Below are 22,892 nucleotides of genomic sequence, written 5' to 3'. Positions count from 1 at the left end.
ACTTCATCGATATGCACGGGTAAGCTTGATTGAAGCATCCATGTCTGGGATTTCCCAAACGCATCTTTTTGAGGGACCTGGGGTTCAAGACCCTCGAGTCCGTTCATTGGATTTGACTGAAATCTGACGTCCCGAGGCTTGGAGTTGAAAGTCAGATGCACGGAATAGAGCCGAAGCCATTTATTTCATTTCAGTTGGGCGATCTCCAAAGGCACGGACTTTGCATCAATGCTCGACGGGCGTGGACAGCAACACGCACTGGCGCGTCGAGAGCGGGCCGGCATACGGTATACCCTGCCTTGCCTTGCCTTACCTCACCTCACCTCGCCTTACGTTAGGTATGGGGATGCAGCGTGCCGTGCGCCGTGCATGGCTTCGACACGATGCGATGCGGATGCGAAGTACCATGCAAAGAGAGAAGCGTTGAATTTCTCGTTTCTCGTTGCTCAATCACCACGCGAGACAGTTGTTTCTTTCCGTCTTCGGACCCTGCTCTTTCCTCGAGGAACGTAGAGTGCAATCCCAATCGGGTCTCGTCATGCTGGAAACGGCGGCTGTCAAGCACGCTGCGCACGCTGGCCGAAATATCGAGTCCGGCCAAATGACGGATGCAGTATTGGCAGGCAGACCGAGAGAGACAGATGCTCCGGAGCTGGCAGCTAAAGCTGGAGCCTGAGTGTGAGCTGAACGGCAGTTTGGGACCGAAATGATAGTGAGTATGATGCATCCTTCAGCACTCTTTTTCGCTCGGAGCGGCCGTCTTCAGCCGGGGTCGAAGGAGGGTGGACCAAGACCGCCTGGTGGGGAGAGCAGACCGGCGATCATGCAGGGGGGCGTGGTACAAGGCGACGGGACGTAACACAAGCAGCGAGCGCAGCTCTCAGCATGTGTTGTGCTGTCTCTGGTAGGGCATTATGATTTGAGTCCGCAACGACATGTTGACGCGTCGTCAGAGGAGGTAATGCTGCTTGAGCAGTTGTCAATCCAGCGGGTGCCTTCCCGCCTGGTCGTCTGTCATGTTTGGAATTGTCGACGATGCCTTACGTACGGCTGCTCAAGCCGCCTTCAAGAAACACGATGGGAAGGTCAGAGTCTGGACGCCGTTTCTGGTGGGGCCGATCAGCACAATCCGATCTTTGTGGTTGTTTTGAGTTGCCCAGGTATCCCATGCGCGTATATGTAAGATAGGCCAGTTCAGATGTATCGAGTTGATTCCGCCACCAGCACGAGCTCTGCACAGAGCCGGGCGGGGGAAGCCCGAGGGTGAGTTCCTGTCTAGACCCAAATCACTGACAGCTGAGTGACGGCTGCCTCGTCCCCTGACAGAACGGGTGGTGGGCGGTCGGTTGGTTGTAAGTGTGGTTGTGCCTGAGACGGCAATGCTTTCTGTGCCTTTGCCTTGCCTGGCCTCGGCACGTGCGCCGTGGGTAGGTAAGGCAGGCAGGCAGGCAGGTAGGTAGGTAGCGATGACGAGGGCCTCTCTCGTGTTCCCCGGAAGCACCAAACGGGATGGCGTGGACCCTGGAGTGGGATGGCGCAGTGACATGATTACATCTTTCACTGCGCAGATCCTGCCGCAGGGTGCAAGCTCTGCTCCGAGAGTTGAGGCAGTCGTCGATTGAGCAAAGCTCTCCGAGTCTCTGTACTTGGTCGTCCCAGGTGCGTATGATACCTGGGCGGGCTCTTTTTGTTTCGCATACCGATGAACAGAGTTGTTTGTCGATCCAATTCATGATACAATTTGTGTTGGGTTACAGCCGGAAATAGCCAACCTGCTTTGACACGATACGCGGCGAAGCCCGCAAGTCGACGGCGCCCCAACGAAGAGCAGGACTTAATTACCTTACGGATAAGGTAGGTACCTTGCGTTGCGGGCACGTAGCTGCCCGCTGGCCCCCCGGGAGTTGCCTCGGAAGCCCGCCTCGCATCGCAACCAATCATGACGAAGATTCTCATGTTGGGCCCTCGAGTGGTTCAGTCTCATTGGTCAGACTGGGGCAGCAAGGTGCAGTTCGCACTTGTCCGGGCTGGATAACACCCAGCGCACTTAACTAAGGTACTCCCGTCATTGGATTCCTCAGACCTAGACCTGTCTGTGCCTTGTCATTACCTAAGGTACCTTGGTAGGTACTTTGCGCAACAACAAGTGCAAATGCAGTCATTCAGGTCGGGTGCGACTCGCGAGTAATGAACGCATCAGGTCCGGCAGCATTGGGGTCATTGACAAGGTGGCACACATCTTTTTCCGGACACACAGCGACATTGCCATGCTGGGGCTTCTATGTTGTTCCACTATAACAATACCCAAGTTCGACGACACTGTCATGTGTTTGGACTTGCATGCCCTCCTGCATTGCGACACTCAAAAACGGCTCAGGATGCAGTCATCCAAGAAGACAAACTCGGCGCGACGGCGTTATAGATGTCGACTTCACGTTGGACGGTCGAAGCTAAATGGACCCGCCATGAGCCACAACGACACAAATTTCTGCTAATGGGCGTAGTCGATGGCTAGGCCAGGGCCAGAGCCTGAGCCAGAGCTTTTTGTCTATGCCCTTACCGGAAAATCAATAGCTTCCACCTGAACGATGACGGATGAAAGACAAGATGCGAGGTAAGCGACACGAAAACCGCGCAACGGGTGCTAGTCATGGCACTTACGTTGTGCTGGGCGCGTTGAACCAATCCATCACTAAGTAAAGTATGGTGGCTCGAGGACAAGGGAGCAACAACGCACAGCCAATCGAGCTAGGTGCACATCCGCTTCCAAGTCCGCTTCCAAGTCCGCTTCCAAGCACGTATGACAGAAAATGTACAGAGTTCCGTCCGTTGGGGAAGCGGGGAAATCGTCCAACAACAGCTTTGGATGTTGCATGGTAGCTTCAAAGCTTCTTGCGCGTGACTAACATCTACAGTAGCCTGCGCGCTCGCCAACCGTATGTTGGTGTACGGGGAGTGTAGGCCGGCAACCCAGGCACTCTGACAGCAGCAGCGAATTCCCATCAGTTCAGAGAGCGAGATGCGACGTAATGTGATTGACATTGAAACTGACACTGACAACGACACTGACACTGACACCGACGCGGCAGACGTCCGTTGTTCCACTTGGGTAAGGAAAGTCATGGCAGTAAGCCCAAGCCTCGGCAGTTCGCATACGCATCGGATTCAACAAGTAAGCTTGGGGTATCTTTTCCTTCCAAGGGCCGCCGCAGCACAGACGCAGCGCCAGGAGGAACAGGGGAGGCGCAATTGGCTCAGGCGCGGCAAAATGTACACACATGCCTTACGGATACCTAAGCAAGGTGGGCATGTAGCAATCGGGGGGCCGAGCACAACCGCATTCGCATCCGCCGCGTCTCCCGTCAATGACTTTTGGACATTTGTCATAGGCATGCCACTTTACCTGTCAGGACCTCAGACAACGAGCGCCAAGAGCTCACCGAGGCAAGGAGACGCAAGGCACGGCACGGCAAGGCAAGGCAAGGTCAGGTCAGGCATGGACGTTATCCCCGGGACATCAACAATAGACGACAAGGGATGGGACGGCAAGCAGATGCTGGCTGGCCTCAGTTGCCGAGGCAGTTGGAGATCAAGCGCAGCTCCAGAAGCACTCCTTCACCTACCTAAGGCAAAAAGACACGGTCCCAATCATCCCAAAGATGGAAAAAGAAAAACACAAATACAATTTGAAATCGGGCTGCAGACTGATCCAGCGGGGGAGATGGGCGTAAGTCCAACAGCAGACACGGACGTCGTCTGCTGTCTGGGCCGGCATGCTGCTGATCACAGAGCGATAGACGGAGGCAGCCACCCCCTCACCTCCCCTACAGAGCGTTGCAATGTCTCATTCTCCATCACGACGTCGCGATGCGGGAGAGGGTCCGGAAATCCAGCCTCACTCGTTTGTGTTGCCGTTTCTGTGGATGTTTGACGACAATCAGTTGTCACTTTTGTCGTCGTGCGCCAACAAGGACCATTAGAGCCCCTTGCCCTGAGCCGCAAACCTCCACCAGTCCACCAGTCGGAGAGCCGGGGCAGGGTCAACTTTCTTCTGCTGGTCCCAAGATCTCTCTTGCCCTGCAGGCCATGTTTCGTCTTGGTGAACGCTACGTAAAAATAAACCGCGGTACCCGCCCTCTTTTCTGGGAGTGATATTTGTATCACCCAGGCTGCATATGGAGGTAATCCGCCTGGGGAGGAAGGGGGGTAAATGAACACTAGTTAGGAACCTTGTCCCTGCCTGGAGCATGCAGTGGTGTCTTCCTTTGCAGAGGATACGGGTAGTAGATAGATTGTGTCGGGTGGAAATCTCGCTCCCTCCATGGAGACCGACGACGACGACGACGACGAGCGAACGAAAGGCCTCCGCGTTGGGCGTCGTGTCTTGGGTTGCCTTGTCTGTACTTGCAGATTGCCGGGAATGACGAGATTCACCTGCCCAACTAGGCCGGCAATGCGAAACCAATCCCAGCTAAGCCAGCTCCAACGAACAACATTTCATCGCCCTGCGCTATCGATGTGAATATCACGGGCCAGGTCCAGTCTTGGCAACGGGGGCCAACGTCGGCGCCTTGGAACAGTCCCGTGGCTGCTGCGAGCTTTGGGCGCCAGCATCGTAAATTGCTGCAAAGGCGGCGGCCAGAGCCGGAGCGCTGGAAGGGCCATTGAAGCAGGACGATGATGGAAGTGGTGGCAGTGAGAGCTTGGGACGAGATGCGATCGGAGTGGCATCCAAGCCAGTCCAGCCCAACACAGCACAGCACAGCACAGCCCAGGGGATGGCACTGCATCACATCGTGAGATGGAGAAGCACAAGAAAGGCAAAGATGGCGAGGCACAAAGACCATGTGCGGATCGCGGGGAGGCTTGCACACCTTCCTCCCTGCTGGGACCAACCCGAAGCCTGACCCGGGCACCTGGGTCCGCGGCGGCGGGTCCCGCTGCGTACAGAGTTTTGCCTACACGGGCGGCGTCGGCTGGCCCCCTCACCGGTTCCGTACGGCGTATCCACTAGTCCATCTCACCTCTCGAACCTACCTAGGGTAGGTAGGGTAGGTAAGGTAGGTAGGAACCTTGGGTAGGTACAGAGGTGAGGCGAGGCACGTACCTCAAATCCATCACTACCTACCTGACTGCGTAGGTACGGATAGGTGCGCAAAGTACCTAAAGTAGGTCTCTACAGCAGGTGACCTAAGAGAAGTCGTGGTGGCACGGCTAGAGCGTTGAACCACAACTTGGGGACTGTACTACCGGCCACTAAACCTCACCAACAACAACAAAAACAGTGTAAAAGGATTCACCGTCGACCGCGCACTGCCAAAAACGGCCGACTGGACGACGGGACCTTCCATTCCCCCTTCCCGCAAGATCCTTGTGCCGCTCGAGGCAGTGTCTCTACGTTTCCTTGTCTTCTGTACTTCCCTTTTACGTGCGTATCGACGGCGTCGTCGTCCACTCCCACTCCGGCGACCGACACGTCGGCGGCCCAAGACATGCCAGCAAGGTAGATGATGGCTACCCAATCTCCTGCCTCATGAGCTACCGCATGCGGCCAGTTTCCCCATCACCGTCGCCGTCGCCGTCGCCGTCGCCGTCGCCGTTGCTACCTGTCCTGTCCGCTGCACACACGTCCACGGTCCGCAAAACAGGAAATACCGTTGCCGATAGCCAGTCGCTCGTGCTTGCGACGCATGCGGATCTCCAGGCCTGCCACGAATTGCAAACGTCGACCCTCGCTCGCGGGACTGGTCTAGATCGCCTCCAGCTTCAGCTACCTACCAGCCTACTTGCCTACCAAGGCACGAATAGGTTGCCGGTGCCTGGTCAAGCCCAAAACAGCCCCGGGCTAATTCAAACCAAGTGACTGGGACCACCACCACTGACATGGGTCAGGGCCTACCGCCGACCAGCCATCATTCGCCCGTTGTCCTTCGCTGTCTGTATCCAGTCCGTAGCTTCACATCACCCACGGGTACGGACTCGGAATTCCTCGCGGGCCTGTTCCACGACCTACTGCCACCCTCATCATGCGCCTTAATAAAGAGAGACAAGTTTTACGACGGCACTTCAGCTGCACGAGTGGGTGCCAGTGCTTCTCCCCCACCGTGAGCATACCCGACATCGGTCTTGGAACTGGAAGAAACAAGTGCAGAGAGTAGTATTAGCAGACACAGGGGTTTGGGGGGTGGGGTTTAATAATAACCACAAGAACGATATCATCATCATCATCAACAACAACAACAACAATCGCTGCAGCCACAGCAAGCACGATGGGAGATGAGGTGACGGATTTCATCGCAGATGACAGCCTGCGTAGAAAGGGGGGATTTGAACCCCAGGCAATGACGGTCGGTCACTTGCTAAGCGGGACGCATCACGGGTGTCATACACCACCGCCGTACAGTGTTTGTATCCGTAGGCATGGTCGGCCACCCCCCTCCCCGGCCATGTGCCACGGCCTTGGGTACACCACCGTGATTTCGACTTGCTTGTCCAACCCAAGGTATTCTGCGCTAACTTTCCTTGACCTAGGTAGACAGGCGAATTGATTTGAGTCCTGACCGTGCCTTACGTCCGTCGAGACACGAGCCGTTCGTTGGAAGAGCATGGATGCGACGGCTTTCGTCCGTAACTATGGGGTGCCCTTGTTCCCTAACACTCCCTAGTGATTGTCACACTTCGCTGGAGGATGACTCCCCCTGCTGCAATGTTGGCGCTAATACTGCGGGATGTACGAATATTGTTGTAGTCAGTAGTTTTGGTATGGGCTCGACGCCATCGCCTCGTGCCCGATTCCCCATTTCCAATTCTCTGGGACCCGGAACGGTGAACGGACAATTTGGCGGCAAGGATCCAACCCCCGGGCCTTGTGTTGTCATTTGGTCTGTTTTCAACGGCTGCTGGACAGCGGCCATGTCTGTAAATCATTAGGGCGTCGCTAGTCTCTTCCCAGCATCACCTTCATGAGCAATAATACCATAGCATTCTATCTACTGCACGGTGGCCATGGTACATCGCCTGGAGGATACCGCCAATACCAGGACGACAATGCTTTTCTTCATCGTAGGTATTTGACGTTGATGTGGTTTTCTCCTCCACCACTCCGTCCCTGCTCATCAGTAAGTACGTCATGTCGGGCGGCATCCTTCACGTGGGATAGGGAACGGAAGCTCCACTTGGCCAGTTTCACGGCAGGCATGACAACAGCAAGCGAAATATCGAACAGACAGAACTAACTGCATGGCCTGGTAAAACTGCCGACTGGTCAATAGAGTGACGAGACGTGACGAGACGTGACGAGACGAGGAAAGAGAAGAAGGGGGGGTGTTTAAGTTGACCTTGCTTGCTGTTTTTGTGTTCGTATGTCTACTAGACGCCACGGGCCCAAACGAGACATATGTCCGTCGCCATCGCCGGTGTCGTTGTCTTCAGCCGGAGCCAACGAGATTTCTTTTGACACCGGGTTCTCGCGTTCCCGCGGCACTTCTCTGTGCACATTAGCTGCGCCCGAGGGTCTGGTACACCGGCGACTAGATCCTGTAGCCGGTGGCAGCCACGGGCGGCGCTAGCAACAAGCAGTCATGCCGAGTCCAAAACCGTTCATACGGCACCAAGCAGGGCGAACGTTGGATTCCAGCAATCGAGGGAGCACTGAGCTGTGGCTTGGGCTCGATGTGCGTGATTGTCGATGATCTACACAGAGATACCTTCAAGCTTCTGTCCACGCTTCTTTCCCCTCGTCAGTCTGCACAGGGCGGCTTGTTTTAGTGCATTCAGGCAGGCGACGCGGTGCGGGGGCCAGCATCCACGTTCCCGGGATTGCGGCATGGGCGTCATTGTTTGCCGATGTCAGCAATAGAAGCCAGGCTCGGCTGGGAAGCAATCAAGACGAAGCTGGGTGGTGTCCATTGAGGGTTCCTTATCCGACATTATTAGACTCCTTACTTCTTCTTCAACCCTATGCATGGCTGCGGGTGCGTCGCATTGGTTCTCTGTAGAGATATTCGAAAGTTGGGGTGGCAGCTCACAATTGGAACTCCCTGTCCGAGGCGAGGTGTCTCACGGCCAGGTAGCCTCCCCCCTGTCCGTCGTTCGGTCGGTCTAGGCCGCAAATGGACATGGTAAGCGAGTGCACCCAATTGACGATTCTTTTTTCGAGTGACCACCATCCCTCCCCCCCGTCCTTCTTCCCCTCCATCACCCATGAACATACAATTCCCACAATTTGTTCAGCTGGCACTAGCACCTCCCGTCCCGCCAATGATCTCCGTCCAGGGCACCCGTTCCTAACCTTGTCATCAGCCCGACCCATTGGTTCCATGAAACATTCACCTGCAGGTGCATTTTGCCCCCCCTCCCTCCGACCGTCGTCCGTCCCTCTCAGTCCCAATGCTGGCCCGGAGGGAGGGGCGTCATCCATGGATGATGCCGCAAACCCCGTGTGTTTGGAATCTTCTGCCTTCTTGCGGTTACCGTGATTTGCAGTTCTACAGAACCCCGGTTACCAAATAGCCATCCCATTCACCTGCGTTCCTTATTCTCTATTTTCCTCTGACCTTGTCCTTGCCGATACTCGTGATATTTCCTCCGGCCCCTGAGCCCCGTTCTCATCGTGATTTGCACCCACACCGCCGCCCAATGTTTGCCTCTCTGCACCCACGATCTGCCGGGGCTACTTTCGGCACGAAGACTCTCCGTGACCAGTTGCCTCCCGCGATATCCCACCTCATGTATGTGTGTCCAAGATGGGTAGGAGTATCGATAGTTGAAACTCCATCGAGTGTCCCTCGACCCGCTCGTGCGGCTGGCTGGATCCAAGGATGTTTCCCTGGACCAAGGCAGTATGGGCCACCAGGTCGGGACACGCCAGGAAACAAAATGAATGACTCTGGTACCACGACAGACAAGGGGTCATTTCTTGTGGCCAGACGGCTAGCCGGCCAGCCAGCCACAACACATACCCATGGAACCGAGAGGTCTCAGCCCGTCCGTACGGCTGGATGCGGATGCGGCTGTCAACGGTCGCCGACATGGAAGAACGTTGAGCATCTGACTAGCCTCGCGAGATGTACACGTTGCTAAATATCGGCTCGTGAGCAGCCGTTCGGCCTCGTCTCTAATCTTCACTCTCGTGCAGTCTTAATCATAGCATACTGTTCACATGGCCTCATTACGCTGAAGTCGCCACCAGTCGACAGGGCGTCCGTCCGAGTGATGTAACTGATTTGCCCTTCCTTTTCCTTCTCCCGTTCAGTTGATTACATTGCATTTTACATATCAGAGTTGATAGTCAGAGATATAGCCGGCGCGGCATGAGAAAGCCACATTTGACATTCGACGGGTCAAAGTCTCTGAAGACAATACATTTCTGGACACGACGCTCTTGAAGCGCCAAAATAGGCCGTTTTGCCCAGTGACTAGCCAGCCATCTAACGTGTCTGACGGTTCGCTGTCAGAAGTGCGGCGGTGTTTGGCTAGATCACCTATACAGCTCAGTAGCCGTGTACACCTTGAAAACTGTTTGTACGGAGACATTATGGGCATTAAGCACCGGATCAGCCACAGAAACGGGCCAACGGACGCTGCCAGATGTTCTGTAGAAGCTAGGGAATAAGCCCGTCTGATTCGCCATATCATAGCATCTCCAGCTCCTGAAACAATGGCTTGCCGAGCGACAACGGAACCAACCCATGCGCATGAACTCGTCCTTGACGCCCTCCCTCGCCTCAATGTATAAAGTCATAAATTCATGCCGTGGCCCATGCGGCTGTTGAAATTAGTACCGCATGTAGGTGTCTACCTTTCCTAGCCCGTTAGCCATGTCCCGTACCGAGGTATACGCAAGAAATTCCATGACATCGTCGTAATCCGCGATACACATTACAGCGTTGCGATGCCATCGGCAATGCTCTTGTTCTAGGATCAAGTTCTTCGTTCAGACTCCCCAGAAAGACACAATGGCAATGTTTAGTACAGTATTGCCCCATCGAAGATGATATCTGAGTTCCGATGATCCCTTTGCCGTACACTAAAATACTGCACCCGTTCAGAAGAAGTAATCCTTACCCGTCCCACGTTTGTGGCTACTACTGAACCGTACTAGGTACTATACAGCTGTGATTCAATAGCGGCGCGCCGCTGCCTTGGGGTAGAGTCACAACCCATGCGATCAACTCAGCTGCCCCCATGTTGCACTAGAGCAACTTCCTCTTCCACCCCGCCAAGCCGGCCTGTATCGCAGCCGACAGCGTGGGTCGACCAATAAGTACGTGTGTGGCGTTCGAATATATTCGCAGCGGCCGTTGTAGGGGAACGTGTGTGACTGATGAAAGTGGCATGCGTAAAAACTTGCCAAAACCTGTCATTGGCTGGCATACGATGGATGCTTCGATTGGCGTGGCATAACCCATAACCTGACATGAGACGACAAATCGTAGTGAACCGGCTGAGACGGGCCGTGAAAATATCAGAAGCAATTGGGCGCTTGTTCATGAGTCTCAAGCCCATAGCCCCATGACCCCGAATGTCTTGGTAAACCTAAGCACATCTTAAGCCAAGTATGTGATCAAAAAAGTATCATAGATGGTTGACCTCAAGGAAAGAGCAACGGAAGCCATTCAACGGACATGGATCGCAAGGACCTCACATCTCACGACAAGGAGGAAAGAGGCCCCGGGTATTACTATGTACACCATAGCTCGCATGCGGCGCGCCTCCTGATAACGCCTTAGACCGTTGGACCTAACGGGGAGCTACCCATCGGTCCAGTCAAATGACCAATAAAAAGGAGAGAAAAAAAAGAAAGAGAACCTGTCCAAGGCTCTGATGCTCTAGACGGTTGCCTATGCCTATGATAATAACCCAACTCCGTCGCAGCTGTCGTTTGGATGAGCAGTGATCAAAACTCTAAGCGAGGTGTGAACAACACTCACAACCGCATGCATGATATACATATTCGTCCCGAAGTCTAATTTGAGCCAAACATAGGCAAGCCAGCTTTTCTGGCCAAGGAAATGACGAAACCATGGGTGCAAAAGGAAACAGAAAAACAACGAGCTGGATCTAGCGGTTGGCAAGCCCTGACCAACAGGTGCTGTTCACGAGCCCTTCGTAATAGCAGCGACCGGTGTGCCCGAGCAGTTTGCCGCATTTTCCTAACAATGCCGCCTTCTACAGGTAAATATCACCGCCTTCACCAGCAACCCAGCGTCGCCACGCTTCATCGTAAGCGCGCTCCAGGTCGGCTACCCATCGCCTGGTGTTGAAAAGGGCGCAAGTCCATTTGCTGTCCCACAGCAGCTTGCGTAATGTTGCTAGTCGACCGCTTCCCTCGCCATAACCTCCAGGGACAATTTGATACGAGAGGCCGTTGGCTAGTTTGATTGCGAACGCCTCGTATTCTTCCTCACTGCTGGCAATGAGGTCGTTCGCTGCCTCCAGCCCCGAAGGGCTTCTCGGCAAGGCACCCTTCAGAATAGAGGCGGCCATTCGAGAGCACATCTTGTAGGGATACCGAGGGAGGGTCAGGAGTGGAGAGCTGGACCATAAAACGTCCGCTGCCGTCGTGTGAGCATTACATTCCGGCGTGTCGAGAAACAAATCACAAACACGGGCCCGCGAAATATGTTGATTCTTGGGCGCCACGTCTGTAAAGATGATGCGGCTGGCGACCTCATCGCCGGCCCAAGCTTTTGCTGTTCTCCGTAGGTTGGTCTCGCCTAGTTCAGGAAACCGAAGCAACCAAAGAATCGCTTTGGGCACCTGGGAAAGGATCCGCAGCCACGTCCGAAAGGTAGTAGGATCAATCTTGAAGAAGCTGTCAGCCATGTCTCTTATCGGTCTTCTGAGTTTCCATCACTTCAGCTTACCTTGTACAGCTGGTTGAAATTCCCTAAAATGATTGCATCGTCGGGCAATTTTGGGAATAACTCTTTGCGCATCTTCCATCTCCGGCGTTGTTCATCCTCCCATGAGACCTTGTGCTCGTCTGGATCACTCGACTGCGCATGGTCGCAGCAAAAGAAAGTATCTCTACAGAAGATAATGTTCTCTGAGTAAACCCAGTCACCTACTTCTTCTTCTGTGTTGTCTCTGAACACGTCGTGGATGGTCAAGTTTCCACGCCAGGGGCGTAACGTGTCCGGGGGAATTGCAGTGGTGTCTGCGAGGAGATAATCGCACCACTCTGCGCCCAGTGTCCCAGCGAAGCCCATGAAAGACATTTGAATTGGGGCTGGTCTTGCAGCGAATATCTCATTCCGAGCGCCCCTCGTGTATCCATTGAGATTCACAAGGATGTGAATCTCATCTCGGACTATTTGCTCCACGAGCCTGTCTGAAGACCAATTGCTCGCGTCCCTGAAGACTGGCGCTTCTCGTTCGATCTGTGAACGATGCACTGATTTGTCACTTGCCGTGGTAGCATAGCAAAATGCCTTTACCCGGTTCCTGTCATGGAAGCCGAAGACGGACTGCATTCTAAACATGATACATCAGTCAATCGTTGCAATTCATACCCCGGTGATGTTGAGAGACTTACAAGTGCGCCAGAGGATGGTTGTTGAAGTCCGACGACACGTAACCAACATTTAGATGCGGCGAAGGAGGTCGAGGTGGCGGGTACACGGTGTTTGGCAGCCATGGTGATCGGAGTGTTGAGCATGAGATCCTGAAGGCATTGCGCTGTGATATCATGCGAATGTCTTTCGCTGTCAAGGGGCACGTAAAGGTATGGAAAGGTAGGACAGTAGGAGCCGAGGGCACGGTCAAGTTGGCTGGCAAGCGCGGTCGCTCATACTTGGAACCGTTGACTACACCTCGAACGTATTTGTCACAGTACCATTGTCGCATGGAAGCCCGCGTGGCTCGCTCCACCAGCCTCAACAACCGAGATCCTTCCCATGGGCTTTTTGTCCATGTTCGAAGTTTTCCCGCCAAATCAGGTGAGGTATCCTTCAAGTCGGGGTCGATCGATTGAAGCTGTACAGCGAGAGGAAGGATATCGCTTTCGCATAGCGCCCCTGAACCCCACGTCGATGCGTCCTCGAGCTGACGGGCCACAATGTCGATAACCTTCTTGGTAAGACCGGTAAATCGGCCTTGTAGGCGTGCGTCCACCAACATGCCGTCATCGTCGACGTGCCAACGGTCGAAGTCGCCTCCTTGAACGAGCGCGCCTCCTCGGCCTCTCCAGTCACAAACTGAATTGAGGGCGGTGGAGAGCCCACACACAGCTTCAGCAAACTCGGGATTGGAGTTAACAGCTCGCTTATAGTATGTAATGGCGTCGTTGACGCGTCCGCGGTCCTTCACGGCGTTTGCGAGGTTCGTCAAGGCGATATCGAAGTTGCCATCACACTGAACAGCTTGCTCGTACATCTGAATAGCCAGATCAAGCTGGCCAATGTCCTTCAGAAGGCTTCCGAGATTCGTATGCAGATGGACATGTTTCGGATCCAGTAGCAGGCCGTAGTTGTAGTAAGCGAGAGCCAGGGCTAGTCCACTGCCAGGGGGGATGCCGGGAATGTTGGGTTGCGTCGATAGAGTTCCAGGTGACATGATTGCGGCAGGCTGCTGAACGCTCGCAAGAAGGATTCCGACGTTGTTGGCCGTCGAGGGGCTCTCTTGGAGAGATAAGGATAAATAGTAGAGCGCTAAGATGTCACCAACACCAGTAGGTTTCCGCATTAGTCCATTAGACGATGTGCCGGATGACATGGCATCCTGAAAGATCTTGGCGAGGGAGAGGAGCGAGTTGCTTGTGGTTTGGACGGCTGCCCTTTTCGGACCACCTTCTGGCACAAATCGAAGCCCTGGAAGTTCGCCGTTTCCAGAGAATACCAATTTTGCAGTACATCTCGCCTTCTCAGGAGGTAGCAGCAATGGTCGTACAGGGGTCGCCGTTCCAGATACATTCCGTAGCCCACTACCGGGAGAAAGTACCTGCTGGATTTGTCGCACAAGTGTCTGAATTGAGGATGTGCGCCTTCCCGTGCTGATTAGGACTGCTTCTTCGAAGGCTTTGGATGCCCCTGGAATGTCCTTCATGCTATACAACATTGTCCCCTTGGCGTGGACAAGGGCGAGAATACGACCGTTCTCACTCCCTGGAATCGCGTATCCGCTTGAGCCAAAGCCGGGCTGCGGAAGATTCTCATCTAAGACAGCTGCAAGTGATGTAGCGGCAGCGGACCCGACAGACTCGGACTGGCTTGTTGGAAGCTGTAGAGCCTTCTGGACGAAACTGATTACTTCGACGGCGTCAAGGCTCTTCTTCTTGTAGAGAAGGCCGACCAGATGCTCAACTGCCTCCAAATACTGCGGTCTAGCTTTGATAGCCTTCAGCCAGTATTCCTCAGCCTCCTCCTGTCGATTCAGACAATAGAATGTGGCCGCCAAGTTTGAGATCGCTTCCACGTGGCTACGATAAAGAAGTTAGCAAAACGGCGTTCACGCACATGTAGTCGGCCGTGATGATTTTGCAGGGAGTTGACTTACTCGGAGTCCAGGGAAATGATCCGATTAAACCATTCCATGGCCTCTTCAAAGTGTTCCAGGCCATAGTGAAGACATCCTCCGAGCAAGACGCCGTCAATCCATTTCCATCCGCTTTGCTCGCACAAGTGAGTGAGTATTTCTAACGAACTTTTCGCATTCGCAAGTGGCGAGTTTCGCCCGAACTGGCTGGGAAAAGCTGACCAGGTGGGTTTGTGACTGAAAACATGTTCTCTCTCAAATCCGGCTGGTTGCCATCCCATATATTAGGACGTGAAGGGAGTTGTGTCTCGCTCCCAGATGGCCCGAGGAACAAGCCACTCGGGTTCGCTTTTATTTGTGGTTTGTGCGACGCGAGCATGTCTCTCTGGTAAAAAGAGATTGGGGCTGTTGTAGCTGCTGGTTGCTTCGGGGGTTTGGGGTACACAACCATCCTCGACATCGTGCTCAGCGCTGATCCGGGACGCAGTTGCTGCGTCTTGCGACCATGGTGAAGATATGTAAGCAAATCGACATAGCTCCGATGAGCTTGAGCGAGCGCCTTTTCCCTGAAGCCACATGGGGATGCTTCGGCCTCACTTTCCAGACCAATGACGCCGCCAACGTTGGATTCTAATGCCAAAGCTTCCAGATTGAACTGTGCGGGCTGAAGAAAGCCTGGTCCGTACGCGTTGCGCACATAAGCATGCGGCGGAGTGAAGTGGGCGGACGGACGAAGAAATGGGTTCGAGAGCTGACATAACCGGTAGTCATACGTGGATGGAGATGGCGTGTGGAAGGAAGGCGGGCCAACGTAGCTGGGTTGCTGAGGCGGAGGAAACCAAGGGTTCGCCGACTGGAGAAGCCCCGGGACAAAACTTGGAGTGGCATGGTCCGTAGGAAGGGCTGCAGGAAAGAAAGGGTTGGCATTATACGCGGTCGACCGAGGACGCGATAGCGCAGCAGACCCAAGAATTTGGGACGTGTCGGGAGAATTAAACCTATATTGTAACGTGCCTGGGGCATGAGAACTCGCAGAACATACGCCTGGCAAAGGCTGAGCCGACATGTCCAATCCCAGAGCCCATGATTGGTATGCGTTCACGCTCTCGGCAGCTGCGTCATGGATCACGGGCACGGAAACGCGAGGTTTTGTGCCCGGAATCAGTCTGGAGCGGAGGTTTGGATCCGTGACGGTGACTGGGCGAAGGTGATTTGCGGCGTAGGCAGTAGGCGCGGCTGGGAGTATCATCTGTTTCAGGGGCGGAGGCCCCGAGGCTAGATGTACAGCAGAGCCATCGTAACCCGCATCGATTGTGCCGTTCGGTGTCTTGCGTCGCAAATGATGTTCTGATCGATCGGGGAAATGTGACACTTCGGCCACATTTGCAACCCCACGTTGCCGATGAAGCTGCTGTTGATGTGAGGTACGAATGGGGAAAGATCTCGGGATCTTGCCATCGGGAAACGGGACGTTCGGAGATTCGGCAGGCGGGCCGCTTAGAGGGTGATCATAGGTATACGCTTGCTGATGAGGAAAGGGCAGTTGATTCTGTTGTACGTGCAGGTGATCCTGTTGCTGCTGGAACGTCGGAAGAGGGTCGAAATTCGGTGGCGGCTGCACCATGTGGTGCATCTGGACTAGAGGCAACATGAGAGAGACGATAGCTCAGGGGAGAATGCGGCCCAGGAGCAGGCACAGAGGCTATGCGATGCTAGTAATAGGATAGTAAGAGGTCGAGGCAAGGCGAAGAGGAAGCTGGAAGCCGCGATTCGGGAACCTATTGTCATTGCCCGCTGGTTAAAGCATGGCTGACGGGCCCGTTGACGGGCATGGCATCTGGGCTGCCTTGGCTGAATGAAGATGCCAACCAGACACCAGTGCCGTCAGCGACTCTGACCTGGGCCGAAGAAGAGGCCGTCGAGTCGGACTCGAAACGCAGCGAAAGTGGCTGCGGTAGCGACTTGAACAAGCTTCGTGGTTTGTGGGATATCGTGATGGCACCAGAAATACCAGATCGGTTCGGTCGATGTTCTAGATGGTTGAACTGGGCGTGGATGGAGGGTGGATTTGGAGGTCGGATCCGCAGAAACGAGGGACGGGCAGCGACGGCGGCGCCAGCGGTTGCGGTAGCGGCGGCGGCGGCGGCGGATGGTGGCGGAATGTCAAAATGACAAGCGGATGGTTGAGTGTAGAAGCAAAGTGAGGTGGAACAAAAAGTTGAACGTGAAGTAGTTAGGCAGGGGACTAAGGCGCAAGGGCACTAGCGTCAAGTTCCAGCGCGATGGTGGTGGTGGTGGTGGTGGTGGTGGTGTGTGTGGCTTTGCCTCTATTGTTGTTGTTGTTGTTGTTGTTGTTGTTGTTGTCGGGTTGTACTACTGCCTGCTCTGCCTCTCTCTTAGTAGCTATGGAGGCCCGACACAACCAAGAGAGATACACCGGATAAAGCAGTTGAGCCCAGGCCAACGCAGGTGGGATTTATTTGAGCAGTCACTTCTCCAGACCATCCATCGAGGTGTTGTTCGTTCCGATGGGACTCGATTTGCCCAAGGCCTTGGCCAAGCGGCCAACCCAGTCAAGGACCAAGATACCCTAGTCACCTACGTGCTTATCTACTTGCAGCATACCCTGCCACTGATTGCACCATAACCTCACTGTGGGTGAGAGGGAGGGGTGCTGGGGACTTCGCATTGAAAGCTATGAGGAAGTAGTAGGTCTTTAGGGAGACGAATACATCCATGTGATTCACAGTTGTTCAACGTCACTACTAGTTTTGCTTCTTGTTTTTGAACGTAAAGGGTTTTCTAACTGGGTGGCCACGAGGAATGTTCGAGCATCTCAGAGTTCAGGGGACCGCAAAAAGTGTGCCGTGCCGCAGCCTTCGGGGTAGCCACTGGGGCGCGGCTTTAGTGAAGGCTTCCTGGTAAGCGCCTGCGTGGGCTCGATGAGACTCAGATGCCTGCTCCTTTACTTCCAGCAACCGACAGGCCTCCTCACCTCAGACGAACAGCACGGCCTGAGCAGACAAAATGGCACCCACAAGATCGCGTGGATTAGTTCGACGAGGAGATGCCTCTGGACACGTAACTCAGCATGCTCCGCGCGCAGCTCAAGACATGCCAACGTGCGTGCGAAGTCGAAGGATAGGGGCCATGCACAGTACATTTTCTTTTTAAACGCCGACCGTTGGGGTGACGAACCTGGACCCATGCATTAGTGCCAAACACCAAACACCATTCCTTCCCGCCGCCTGCGCTGCCTTGTCTCGCAGCCTGACAACCTGTCCTGGTCCTAGCCGTCCGGACAGTCTGTGTGTCGCGTTGCTTCCATGGTCTACAGCCTAGACGTCTGACGGACGGTACAAACACAGGCGAAACCGAGCGCATTGCGCCGCTCATGCGACCGTCCCGTGACGTACTGCTTACGTTACACCGAACAGACATAACCCTGGGGCAGTCCCGGGCGCAGGGCTGAGCCGTCGGATGCCCAGAAAATGAAAGAGTTATTAGAAGTACCAGGCGATCGAAGATGGGCTTGAGGACCTTTGCACAGAAGCAGAGTCAGCAGGGCGTGATAGTCATGCCTAACAATCTTGAGGGTGCAATGGCTGATCGTCGCCATTAGTACTCAATGTCACTTCTTCAAAGTCATTAGCACAAGTATAATTCAAGCATGTGAGCCGCGTTGGTGGACCTCGACTTCCATGGTGTAGTGGGATGTCGCGGTGAGTATTGGGATCTGCTTCCGAAAAAGCGTATCATCTTCCTTGAAACCAAAATTGAAATAGACCATGGGAGAGCGTGGAATATCTCAGAGTGTAGTCAAGGGTGGTAGTTGGCGGGTAGGCGCAAATTGGCCACGCCGCAGGCCCGCTGCGACAGATATTGGGAGACTCAACAACACATCATCTCGAGTGAAAATCGTCTGCGGCAAGCATCGGTTGGTCATTTGATCATTTTTTGGCAAATTTCTTTGATTGCCAGAGAGTGTCCCTTTTGGGTAGTCCCCTTAATGCAGAACCATTCCTAAACTCCAGAAGTCATGCGAGTAACCGTCAAGCTGTTGACCTCGTTTACTCCTCAGGGACTGCAAGACGTCGTCAGCGTGTTGAGCGGCCAGGCTGCGCTGCACCGAGCGGGCGGCGGAGTCGCGGTTCGTGGGATGCACTTACTGTCGATCTCGCCAGACTGGATGGCATCGATGATGGCCTGAGGGGGCTTGCCGTCGACCTGGCATCCGACGCTGTATGCCGTACCCAGGATCTCCTTGACAGTGCCCGCCAGGTCCTTCGAGAAGGACTTGTAGCGCATGGTTCGCGCAATCTCGATGATCTCGTCGAGGGCGACGGACTTGCTGTGCTTGATGTTCTTCTCCTTCTTGCGGTCGCGGGGGGGCTCCTTGAGGGCGCGGATGATGAGGGAGGAGGCGGTGGGGACGACGGAGACGGCGGCTTGACGGTTTTGGATGGTGAGCTTCACCGTGACGCGGAGACCCTTCTATAATTGTAGCTGTGAGCGCTGCTCTCTCCACGACCCTGTCCCGCGAGGGGAGCGGGAGGGGGAGGGGAGTTCGTTCATACCCAGTCGCCAGTGGCCTTCGCAATGTCCTCACCAACCTTCTTGGGAGACAGACCGAGGGGACCAATCTTGGGGGCCAGGGCGGAGGAGGCGCCAACCTCACCTCCGGTGGCACGGAGGTGACTGCATTCGCAAACACGACGTTAGTGACAGATTCCCTTCGATTCGGATCGAGCAAACAGCGGCGGCGCGACGAACATGACCTTGACCTCATTGGGATCGAACTTGGGAGCTGCACGGCAACGGCATAATTAGTATTTCAACGTCCACAGACATGCTGAATCTTGGGTAGGCTTACGCATCTTGACTGCTCTCGGATCTGGGTCTGGTGGGAAAGTTGGTGATCGAAGGAGGATTGAGACGCTTTGAGAGGGTCGAGGAAATTTTGCAGATGTGTGCGCCGTCTCCGCAGCCCTAGATGGCAGTCCAGAGCACAGCCACATAAACTGTGGCTGGCATCCTAGTAACGAGAAAATTTGGCGAGAACTCTTTGAGCCTTAGCCAATTGCAAGGGAGCATTCTGCTGCCTTCACGTGATCCTCTACCAATTAGGTCCTCATGCGGATCCTTTTTTCTTTTTTTTTTTTCTTTTTTTGGCCTTCTTCTTTCTGCGCGGTTTAGGCTCACTTCAGCAGTCGCTTAAACACTTCTGCCACTAGCCACCAGCCACAAGTGCGGTCATTGAAGTGTGCCTTCTTTGAAGCTGGAGGAGACGGGGCAATCTTCAGTGTTCGTCCGCATCGGTATCCTGGATAGCTCTTATAGCACTCCAGTTTCTAGTTCGATTTGCCTTTGGCCTTTCCTGATCACAATGCTGCAACCAGAGACAAGAGTCACTTGAGATATGGGTTCTCCTAAACTTGTGGTATTGCGTCTACTAGAAGATCATCCCGCAAACTTTGTTGACAGCCGTCTGCTGGCATGGGCATCATGCATGATTCATGATGGGTAGAATATCCCGCCTATGAAAACCGCTCTGGCCAGAACATGCCAATCCAGACCTGTTGTCAAACTGGTATCGTTGTCCACGACGCGCTTCCGCCGTTTTCTATCAACTTCGACAATACTGGCGGCGCGCTCACCAGCGTCTATTGCACATGCGGCACCCTCAGTTTGTGCCGCTCACAGCCAACCTGCACGGACATAAACGTTAGTTACCAGTTCGCCGACCAAGCCATCCACAACTAAGACTTACTTCATCAAGTGATCCATGAAGGTTTGGAGAGATACGTCGTCGGTGAAAATGGTTTGCGCGTTCTGCGCCCCAACGCCGCCATAGGCACCAGTCGTGTGGGTTGTCGAGGGGTTCAGTTTTGAGAGCAGGAATCTATGGCCCGTCAGTTGCAATTCGCAGGAACCCCCGCAGCAGTGACCAACCTTGCTTGCGAACCGCCTTGGTTGCAGACGATAAATCTTGGCAATGGGAATCTGTCGGTGATGAGGTCCTGTACCTAGTCAGCCTAGCGACAACAGAAAGACTTTCAGCAAAGAGACATACCCTTGCGTCTTCCTTGGGCTGTTCAAGCAACGCAGCAAAATTCTCATAGCCCTCTTGTTCTTGATAGCCCGCCTTCATCCACTCCGCAATTGTCTCACCGTGGAAGATGAGGATGTGAAAGAAGGTATCTAGCAGGAGAATATGAGTGGGTTGAATGGAGGAGCTGTCGAGGAGAACCGGCGATGCCTCCGCCTGGTCAAAAGTATAAGAGTCCAGCGTGGGCTGGATCATAATGAGCGAGTTGCTCACATCCTCATGGTTGAGAACATGTCGGTAGAATGCGGTTTCGTCGGGCGAGTTGTTGAACACCTGGAGGAACTGACTTCTTCTCAGGTGAAACATGAATTGCGGGTATAGAGTGAAGTTCTTCTCCAAGCGGAATGAAGAAGGATCATCTTTGCGATAGTCTGCAAAACGGGAGCAGAGTCTGATGAGCATCCTGTCAACCCATCGCAGAACATCAGGCCCGTCGTCAACTTCTGCCTTGAATACGGCGATCCGGGCCATGAGAACAGCCGCGGCTTCCTGGTCGAACGACTGAGCGATTGCTGGATCTCCTGCTGGCCCGCTAAGGTTCCTCGCAATCGTCGTCACTCTTAGGTGGAACTGGCCCGACGAATGCTGATAGTATGTGAGAAATTGCATCATACCCTTTTGCGGCGTTTGTTGATGCTGTGCTGGACCCCCTTGGCCGGCTATTTCGAAGTAGACGCCATAGCTAGAGCCAGGATCAATTCCACACATCTTCCATGAGCATGTGTTGCCGATGCCGCATTCAGTCTCGCCCACTGAAGTAGACTTCTTGTTGAGCGAGATGGCATGTCCGATCAATCCCGTGACCTTCAATTCCTTGGTTGTCAACACTTCAAGCGTCGCGTTGAAGCCCATGAGCAAATTATCGTCGCCATCCTTTTCGAACATGCGAATGAACGACTGCTTGAACATTGAGCTTGTGAAGCTGTCAGTTAAAACCATGCTGCCGCCAGTCTGCTGGCAAACTGACGTGATACATTAGCACACACTGCGTTGTAATAAACATCAACGAATGATTCGAGACTTACGACCCTTCATCTCAAGCAGACCGACTTGATCCAAGCAGCCGGCAAATATGTCGATGACATGCCCATTGTGAGCTGTTCTCTTAGCCAGATTGTCGTAAAACTTTAATGCCTTCTTGTAGTACTTGATGTTATCTCGATCGATGTCGTGGTGTGACCGCATGGGTTCACGTAGCTCGGGGCCGACGACCATACCAGGCCCTTCCGTGGCGGGGCCACCGGCAAAAAGCATGATGCGACCGCCAGCATGTTGGAAGGAGGATTCAAGAAGGCCGACTGCCACGCTCAGAGCAACACCGGTGCATCGTAGATTTCTGCGATCGTTCGCGACAGGCCAGGGGTCCTTCTGAAGCTGCTCCAGAGCCTTTGTCAATTGGAATTCGGCCTGCTGGACGGGTAGCAAGAACCGCGATGCGGGACCTGCCGGCATAGGTCGTCCGGGCTGTTGAGGCATGCCAGGGCGCATAGCCGGAGACAGAAGACCAAGCATTTCTTGCACCTGCTTAGCGTTGTAGTCCTTGCTGCCACGGAACACGTAAGATTTAGCACATTCGGTGTAACCAATCTCATGGACCTGAGCCATAGTGCCGTAGGTGATCAAGCCAACGAGAGCATTTTCGGGTAGAAGACTCAAGCTCATGACCAAGGATTCCTTCAAAGCGGCAAGACTGTCCTCCTCTTGGCATGTGTCTACAACCATCAGAAAGATGGGAGGGCTGGGAGCAGGGCGGGACAGTCGATACTCAATCGTCGTGTTAGAGGGGTGCAGTTCGGGGGGAATGGCGTTCGCGGTGATGTCCTTGTAATGCGGTGGCAGGGGATTTCGCGAGAGGCAGAAAGGGCATATCCAGAGACGTGCGCGAACATCTACTGAGCTGCAAGATAACGGGAGAAGGTCAGCCAAAAGTTCGGGTTGAAGGCGATGGCAGCCTACCAGAAGGGATTGAGAACCGAGCGACATGGCTGCTTGCAGGTAACAGGCTCGAATTGGAGAAGAGGGGTGTCGGGCTTCTCCTTGAGAGGTGTGTAGAGGGCTCCGATGGGCACAACGAGGCGTGATGCTTCCTATAGGTAATGGTCAGTTGACGCAAGCTTGACGACTTGGTGATTGGACTGACCATTCGCGAGCTGGGGAAGACATTCCAGCTAAGACGGACTCCGTCACGGTCCTCGACCTCACTCCATTGCTCCTTGAGAGCCTCGTAATCCATCCTTGCTTGACAGCTGTTGCGATGAAGTTGGGTTGTTAAAGTTGGAAACAAGCTTGCAGAACAAGATTCGCTTCA

At 54.2% G+C, this 22,892-nt stretch overlaps 3 protein-coding genes across 3 annotated transcripts; all 3 read right to left on the bottom strand.

Moving 5' to 3' along the window:
- Positions 1–11,169: 11,169 nt before the first annotated feature.
- On the bottom strand, positions 11,170–16,108 carry SEC (putative UDP-N-acetylglucosamine--peptide N-acetylglucosaminyltransferase SEC; the record flags this gene model as incomplete). The annotated part of the gene is made up of 5 exons (XM_037323775.1): positions 11,170–11,805; positions 11,868–12,477; positions 12,539–14,419; positions 14,497–14,612; positions 15,518–16,108. The coding sequence occupies 5 exons, from the start codon at positions 16,106–16,108 to the stop codon at positions 11,170–11,172; spliced, it is 3,834 nt and encodes a 1,277-aa protein (XP_037177760.1).
- Positions 16,109–18,545: 2,437 nt separating this feature from the next.
- On the bottom strand, positions 18,546–19,352 carry rpl-12 (60S ribosomal protein L12; the record flags this gene model as incomplete). The annotated part of the gene is made up of 5 exons (XM_037323774.1): positions 18,546–18,559; positions 18,645–18,969; positions 19,053–19,173; positions 19,249–19,282; positions 19,349–19,352. 5 exons carry the CDS (start codon positions 19,350–19,352, stop codon positions 18,546–18,548), a joined length of 498 nt encoding a protein of 165 aa, XP_037178036.1.
- Positions 19,353–20,158: 806 nt separating this feature from the next.
- On the bottom strand, positions 20,159–22,817 carry sec23-1 (Protein transport protein sec23; the record flags this gene model as incomplete). Its single annotated transcript, XM_037323773.1, has 7 exons — positions 20,159–20,183; positions 20,246–20,377; positions 20,428–20,495; positions 20,549–21,546; positions 21,610–22,481; positions 22,541–22,671; positions 22,725–22,817. The coding sequence occupies 7 exons, from the start codon at positions 22,815–22,817 to the stop codon at positions 20,159–20,161; spliced, it is 2,319 nt and encodes a 772-aa protein (XP_037177787.1).
- Between the last annotated feature and the right edge of the window lie 75 nt (positions 22,818–22,892).

The sequence above is a fragment of the Colletotrichum aenigma genome (assembly GCF_013390185.1).
Source record: "Colletotrichum aenigma strain Cg56 chromosome Unknown KSG_Cg56_contig05, whole genome shotgun sequence".
Lineage (NCBI taxonomy): Eukaryota > Fungi > Ascomycota > Sordariomycetes > Glomerellales > Glomerellaceae > Colletotrichum > Colletotrichum aenigma.
This window is presented reverse-complemented; position numbering and strand designations above follow the sequence as displayed.